General features: G+C 38.6%; 1 protein-coding gene across 2 annotated transcripts; it reads left to right on the forward strand.

The window, feature by feature from the left end:
* The first annotated feature begins 1,515 nt into the window (after nucleotides 1–1,515).
* On the forward strand, nucleotides 1,516–5,467 carry LOC116266528 (uncharacterized). 2 transcript variants are annotated; one of them, XM_031647759.2, is made up of 3 exons: nucleotides 1,516–1,707; nucleotides 3,087–4,084; nucleotides 4,746–5,467. In XM_031647759.2, exons 2-3 carry the CDS (start codon nucleotides 3,111–3,113, stop codon nucleotides 5,224–5,226), a joined length of 1,455 nt encoding a protein of 484 aa, XP_031503619.1. In that variant the 5' UTR covers nucleotides 1,516–1,707; nucleotides 3,087–3,110; the 3' UTR covers nucleotides 5,227–5,467. The 2 variants fall into 2 exon arrangements, with proteins under 2 accessions (XP_031503619.1, XP_031503620.1); XM_031647760.2 differs by having other exon boundaries at nucleotides 4,755–5,467.
* Nucleotides 5,468–8,037: the final 2,570 nt, after the last annotated feature.

Here is an 8,037-nt window from a genome sequence, read left to right on the forward strand (position 1 = left end):
CGCGGAAAGCTGAGATCCATATCAAGTGAATAAACAAAATCAATTGGTTCATATTCAAGAATCAAAATCACGATCGAAACTTGAAAGTAGTTCGCTGATCAATAATTTTTCTCCAAAGCCTGGAAGTTGGCTTAAGAAGTAAGAAAAAGGAAAACTGGTTCGACCTGATTTGCAATTAATGAGGGAGATTTGAATGCGCCAGCTTATTTGAACTACTTCAGACAACAACGTTCTTCCAAACCAAAAGAAGGATGATTGACTAACTCGTATGCGATCTGCCCCATAAACTAATTTTTTTCCTTTCTAACCACCAGCAAGCTGGAAATTCATGTTTCTCTTTGGAGCAATGACTATGAGGGGACGTTTGATGTATTGAAAATATGGAGTTGGAAAGAAGTTTACAAAAACTTATTTCAGGAAATGAAGAAATGGAAACAAAATTCAGACTTTCAAAACCCTTTTGTGTTTGCTGGACTTTGGTTTATGTTTCAGAAAATAGATTTCTCAGTTTGATAGAAATGAAAGATGAAAAAAGACAACTGCTGGATTAAGGAATGCTTTGAGAGTTCAACGGTTACTTTTTTTCATCCTAAGTTTTTTTCCCAACTTTGGGGTGGAAAAAGATTTATGAAAAAAAAATTTTGAAAGACAACCCAACGGTTATTTTTTTCATCTCAAGTTTTTGATGGACAAGAAAAAATTTTAAAAATTTGAATTTTGTTTCTAGTGCTCCAAGAAATATCCTGCCCATTAAATGGGCCTTGAAGTATTATTTGGCAGTTCATGAGAGGCGAAACCACATTCTTTTGTCTCCACTTTAGGATTTACGATGTGTGAGAACCTCAGTGGTCCTACAGTATACCCTTAACTCAAATGTTGTGCATGTCACTGTTTGCAGTACAAAATAATAACACTCATAAAAATTGAATTGAAAATGTGTCATCAACATATCAACATGACACTCAGACTTCCTATGCTGCGTCCCTTTGAGTGGTAGATCATTATTTACAAATTTGATAAACAATAAAGAATATACAAATGAGAAGATGACTATCATAGACAATTTTATTTTATAGGGCTCCATTAAGGGTCATCATATTTTACCATAAAATCACTTCATAGTTTCATTCTATGATACAATTTCAGTTTTCAAGCCTTTATTGTCGCAGATCTATGAGTTAAAAAACAAATGAAAAAGGTTACAGCTAATTTGTTTCAGATGTATTTTCATTAAGACATCAGTTAAACTGAAAACGTTACGTTAACGTATTTTTCTTCTTTAATGTAGAAACCAATTAAAAGCATTTCAGCGTGAATGAACAATGTTGGAAATCATAATCTTTTGGGCAGGCCAATGTAACATGGTTTATTTAAGTCCCGTCTCGAAAATTAGGTTGTTTAAGGACAAATGGGAAAAGTGAAACTCGTGTTTAGAAATATGTTCAAAAAATGGTCTTCAAATATGAAAATTTTCATTTCTATATTTGCCATGTCCACTTGTTGAGAAGAGGGAAATTAACGTCTCTCTCTCTCTCTCTCTCTCTCTCTCTCTCTCTCTATAGCCGAGATTTTGATTTTGGGGAGCACATAGGTTTTTGCCTTTTCCCTATTCCGATTCTTGGCGCCTCCTGTAATCTACCATTTCCATCATAAAGCACACAGACTCACTCTCTCTCTCTTGAAGGGAGTTGCGGCAACTACCAACTGGTAAGACTTGCCCATTTTAAGATCTAAGTAAAATTTGCTTTGATCCCCTATTAATTTCATCGTTTCTTTGATTTATAGACTGTTATCTCGATTACCATCTTCATCCAGATCGAGTATGCCGTTAAATTATTTCCTTCTTTGTTTCAAATCCTTCGTTAAATGGTGAATATTTGCGTGTTTTTGGTCCTTCAAGAGGTTTGGTTTACGGTGGCGATCATGATTCCATCTTCTTTTTGCTTGAAATCGATGAATTTATAGTGTGTAAACGTTTGCCTGTTTGATTGAAGTTATGATTGTTTCTGGGATTTGGTTGCCTTGGAATGGGAAACGATGTTGGTCATAGTCTTTTTTCCTGTTTTGTTCTGTTGGTGGTCGAGTATGGAGTTGCCCTGAGAGATTGTGTTGGGGCATTTGATGAGATGTCTTCGGTATTTTGGTTTAACTGCTTGTAGATTGTCGCATTTGTTGTGTGTGAAGGACGTCAATAACTTTTCACAGTTTTTTAGTAAATGCGTATATTGAAGTTCGTCGTCATTTTCTTTCCTCTAATAAGGACAGAGTCTTTACTGGAGGAAAGAAAGGATTTGTGAGACATAATCCGTATTTTCTGAATGCTGGTGGATCCTTGCAAGTGAAGTTCTTAAGCGCAATGGTCCTTCTATTCTTCTTTTGTTCTGATGGAACGATTATGATTCCTTTTTTACGAGAGACGCCCACAGAGCGTCTTATTAGATTCTTGTCCATGTCATTCTCGGCGAGAGAAGGTAAAAGCGATTCTGGGTGCTAGTCTATGGGGCTTAGAAAGAATTTGAAACAACAATTCAAGGAATGAACCTCATTGGGACATTAGTTTGACATGCGTTTTCCTTATTCATAGGCAACTGTAGTGCGTAAAGTAACTGCATTCTTCATCCTAATTATTTTTACTATTTTATACTGTGAGCACATTGTATGCCCTACTTCTTTTTCTCAGTTTTGATATTTTTGTCCCTTGTTAATCCTGCTCATGGTTTCACCTTTCCATATTTCTAAGCCGTTGTATCCAAAGGAGAAGGCACCTTTTCAGTTAGATGACTCAGATCTACACAAACCTCAAGTCACCTATGCTTCATATGAGCAAACCAAAGTGTTATTACGCTGATGAGGGCAGCATTTATTTCTAATGCTTAAAACTTGTCAGATACATTGCAATAGGGTTCCAATTAGATAATTAATTATGCGGAAGTTGTGAATAGCTAAAACTTCGATGTGTTAAGTCCATGATGCTAATGTTTCTTCCTGATTACACTTCTGCGGTTTCCAGTCATGTCTATGCTTTGATTTTGTTTATATTCATATCTTCTTGTTTCTATTTTGATTCTTAATAATTTCTTCTGCAGTTATGGATTGCACAACATGAGTGCATGATGGCAGCAGCAGAGGCAAGGGCTGCTTGGCAGCGCACCGCAAACCGTTGCTTTGTCCAGGAAGATGCGAAGAGAGCTCCTAAATTAGCCAGCTGTCCATCAGCATCTTCAAAACTCCAACAGGATCAATGTGCCGGGGATGGTAGAAATGGAGTTGATCATTCTGGTACATATGTTTTTTTGCCTGTCAACTGGAGTCCTTCCAATTCTAAACTGTCTCCAGACACAAAGTGGTGGCTTCAGCTGCAGCCTAACTTTGGAAACCGTCGAGATTTCATATTTGAACAGCTTAAAGCTTTGGATGTTGAGCTTGATTGTATGGCCTCTTTCGATATGGATCCATCTTCTGAACCCAGTAACGAGGCAACACAAACTGCCCAATGCAGAGCTGCTGAACCTGAAAAGGTTCGACTCCCTGTATCTGGGGCACCATGTCGGGTTTCAACAACTTGCTTGAATCGCGAGTTTGAATCAAAAGCACATGGTCTCAAAGCAACAAATTCAGTAGAGCCACTGAAGCATGAAATGAATTTGAGTGACAGTTTAAAGACAGAATCAAGTGAAGAGATGCCCATCAATCAGAAGCAGCTTGACCACTTAACATTAGAACAGAGAGAAAAGGATGCCGCTGATATTTCAGCGCCTCGGGTGACTGACAGGACAGGACCCTGGTGGCGAATTACAGACAAAGATGAATTAGCATCATTGGTTACTCAGAGTTCATTCCGATGCATAGAAAATTGTGATCTTCCACGGCCGCTCAATTCACACACAAGGAGTCAACTAGACGATGTTGATGTTTTTCACGATGAGGAGCTGATTCCATCATCCTTTGATCATAAAATCTGTTCAGCTCTTCATAATGCAGTGGGAGATCCTCAGCCAAATCCTTTTTCCGGAAGTGCCAAAGGAGCTCAGTGGCTACCTGCTGAACTGGACCCATCTGCCGATGGCTTAGAAAAGAATTCCAGGTAATGTCCTATCAACTGCCATGAAGTTTCAGGGAAAGGAAGTGATATTGAACAAGTTCAAATGCTCCTAATTAGAGGTTAAATAGTTCATGCATGCCTACTGAAATTTTGATGGTTCTCAAGATTTTCTGGTGACGAACGGGTATAACCAACCTAGTGGGGGAATATGGATTGCTTCAACGTGACCTTGAGACCGTCCATCTTGCTGTTGTTGGCTGATCTCAGTTGTATTTGTCAAGATGGCCACTCTAAGCATTCTGTGATCATCCTTTTATATAGGAGGGCTCCTCTAACCATTCTGTGTTCATCCATTCCTATTTATACTTGTGGCATAAGAGAAACTTTGCTCAATTTGAGACCCTAACGTCATTATTTATTTCACATTGTGCCATTGTGGTTCATAAGAGCTTGGAGGGGAACTCCATTCATCTGGTTTAGTTCCTAAACCTCTTTCACATTAGTTTTTGTTTTCCTCTATTTCTTGTCTGTCTTTAACAAGTAAGGTTTTGCCTCTTTCAAGTTTAGTATACTCTCCTTCTCTCAGTTTCATTTGACTTCATCATCCCTTTTGGAATTGAAATACATGATAGCTCGCTTCTTTTCCCCCCTATTTGGTTTTCCAATTTTAAGAGCTTGCCAGTTTTCATATATTAATATGCAGCACTTCCAGAGTGAGCAGCAGGCAGTTTGGTAGGAGCGAACACAACTTTGGGGTAGATGCAAGCAAGGCACAGCTATTAGAAGCCCTTTGCCATTCCCAAACACGAGCGCGAAAGGCAGAAAATGCAGCCCAACGAGCGCATTCCGAGAAAGAACACATCCTCAGGCTTTTCTTGAAGCAAGCGACGCACCTGTTTGCCTACAAGCAGTTGTTCCGTCTCTTGCAGCTAGAGAGCATTTACCTTCAGATCGAATGCAAGAACACCATGGTGCCGTGGGATCAACTGTCTGCACTCTTTCCTTGGTTGGCAACAAGAGATGAACAGTCTGGAGAGACTGGAAGCAGCAAGAAAAGGAAAAGGTCTAGCGAGAGCTCGTATGATGTTGGTAGGCTTGCCTTCGCCGTCGCCATTGGTATGAGTCTAGCCGGCGCTGGCCTTTTCCTGGGGTGGACTTTGGGGTGGCTGCTATCTACTTTCTGAATCTTGTTCAGTTACTATTCGTCCATTCTTTCTTTGCAGTGAATACAGGGGCACCATGAGTGTGTGTCTTTTGCCGTGTATATGTTTAGGCAATGATAACATGAATGTACCCTATCAGTTCTCCACAGAGCAGGCAATGATGTCCTGAATTTTGTACAGTTCCAGCGTCGTTCAAGTTCGTTTCCTAGTCTCGTTGTGTGACTCTTCCTTCTATTTAAATGGAATACATCTTTTGTTTCAACTAGTTATGAAAAGGAAGTCCAAAGTCCAAACAGAAACTATTTGCCCTGATGAGCATTGTGTAGGGCGAGCTGGTGAAAAGTCCAGTCAGATTCCCGTGAGTGCTACTTCTCCTAACAACGGCCTTTGCTTTGGCTGCAGCTAAGGCTCGCCCCTAGCTAAGGCTCGCCCCTATGGTACCGACCCTTTTAGCAGCACTGTCACTCTCATGGACAGGAGACTTGTTTCTTCTCTTGTAAGTAGAGAATCATTTGTAAAGAAGGGCGGCATGGCTGCACCGCACTGGATTGACTCGCTATATCTGTGGTTGCCTCTCCTTAAGGCCCCCGGATTTCCCAGCAACCTTGCGGCTCGGCCTGCGAAAAGGCCAGGATGCGGTTTTAAGTTTTAACTCATGACCAGTCACCTATTGGCCCAGACTCCACCAGAGTTTGGAGCTTGATTCCTACTTAATAGGCTTTTTTAATTTTCCATGTTTAAGAGAGTCTGTTATCTCTTGTATTTTTTATTCTACAACAGTGATACGATAGTGAATAGGCATAGGAGAACTAAACCTTGTGTAGTCATAGACACCAGGAGAACTCTGGTCTCACATAAACATTTTTTTGCGTTTTCTGCTCTTTTTTATTCATTTTCTCATGATATCATTTGAAAAGAGAGACATAGATTCCTTAGTCTAAAGAAAGTGGTGGAATATTCCATTGAGAGTAAGACTCGCCAGTCTTTTCACCTGCACTTATCATTTTATTTTTTCATCTTCCAAGTGAAATGTTATGATATGTCATGGTAAAATACGACGTTGGGATTCCAAATATGACTTCTGGTTTTTCACTTGCACGCAAAGCTTAGAGGTGGAAAAATTAATCTGAAAGATGGGTTATTGAGAAAATCTATTTTTTCTGTCATCATAAGTAACAGAAATTTAACTAGTAAAAATGTTCTAAAAGCATAGTCCTTTTTGCAAAAAGAAGTTCAAAAATTTCGTACACTTTGCAGCATGTCTCTCTCTTGTCCTACCAAGTGATGGGTAGTATAACCAGCCAAGTGATGGGTAGTATAACCAGCTGAGTTGGGTGGTGTGTTATAGTCACGTCATCAGTTCAATTCTTAGAGAGTGCTATTGAGGAATGTTGAGCTTGGAATTAGGGGTGCAATTATAGAGGTTAAGTAGACTGGTTCTTGTTCCTCCCTCTTCCTCCCATCTTCTCTCATGTCCTAATCTTTTCTTCCTTTTAGCATACCATGAGCCATATTCTGTAGACTGATTAGTTTAATGCATGCTTAAACTGGAAATAGCAACAACATTGTCTCAATTTTTTTTTTAGTTATATATATTTATTTATTTACTAAATCGTTAGTAGTTATGGGAAATAAAGTGTGGAGTAGATATTTGTTACACTATTTCTCCTAGTCAAGAAAGGTTTTACAAGAACATGGTTGTTCAAGAGAGTGGTTAACATCCTTTCCAGTCATATTGCCCAACAATAAACTCAGAAAAACATGCGTTCATGTGACTGGCATTTTTCATAACTAAGCAGTATATTTTTTCGAATTTCATGATGAAATGAGTTCAATTAGTTAGGTTTGTAGCTCTATTTTTCCGTTTTAAGCTACTAGCCTTCACTAGATTATCCCTAATGAGCATGATCTAGTTATTAAAGAGACATGGTATAAATAACTTTAACATTCATATTATAGTGGCAGAGCCAGGATTTTTTGACTGGGGGTCTTTTAAGTCACCAGCTCAGGTCTCATGTCAATACCTCATGTAAAAATGTTTGAGTTGTTACATTATAATTTTAAGCCTTCCAACGGATTTTTTAATAGCTAGTGTGTGCAGTGGCCCACACCAGCCCCGATGTATCTATGCCGCCACCATATCCCATGAGAGTAAAGGCTTGAAATTCTCTAAGAGGTGAACTGAAAAGGCGCAAATGAACAAAGACACCTTATGTATCAGTAATTAGTAAGTTGCAATATGCGTAAGCTTGTACTAAGCCTTACATTTGGTATGCACTAGAAAAGCTGGGAAGATTTCAATTTAATAGAAGTTTCAGAAATTGGGAGTCTACAAAGAAAGTCATCCACTGCCTGCAAGGGTCAAAAGGCTAAACATTGACATATTATAAGATGAGCAATTTGTAAATGTTTGGTTGTTCGTATGCCAAATAAGGAGGATGTTTCGATAATGTAAAATCTATAATTTAGGTGTCATCTCATATATATATATATATATATATATATATATATATATATTATTGCAACTTATACCACAGAAACAAAATTTATTTGCATTACATAATGTTATCTCAAGAGTTAACTGGACAAAGTACTTGATTTTGCAGCTTAAGACAGTAGAATATATTGAAAAACCACTTGGGGGCATTTGAATGGCACATCATCGAATTTACTGATTTAAAAGCCAATTCATTCACAAAGATTACTTGTATACATTGTACAGGGCAAATGAGAGAATGTTGAGATAAACCAAGCAAAATTTCCCAGTATATACAGGATAATTCCCCAACATCCTGAACCCATATATCTGGTTGTGAACTGAGATGAGGGAGC

This window comes from Nymphaea colorata, chromosome 13 (genome assembly GCF_008831285.2).
Source record: "Nymphaea colorata isolate Beijing-Zhang1983 chromosome 13, ASM883128v2, whole genome shotgun sequence".
NCBI lineage: Eukaryota > Viridiplantae > Streptophyta > Magnoliopsida > Nymphaeales > Nymphaeaceae > Nymphaea > Nymphaea colorata.

Excerpts from the sequence above, each read along its gene's own strand:
- LOC116266528 (XM_031647759.2), top strand. The coding sequence starts at position 3,111 with ATGATGGCAGCAGCAGAGGCAAGGGCTGCTTGGCAGCGCACCGCAAAC. Across the intron at positions 4,085-4,745 it reads GGCTTAGAAAAGAATTCCAG|CACTTCCAGAGTGAGCAGCA; the intron begins GTAATGTCCTAT and ends ATTAATATGCAG.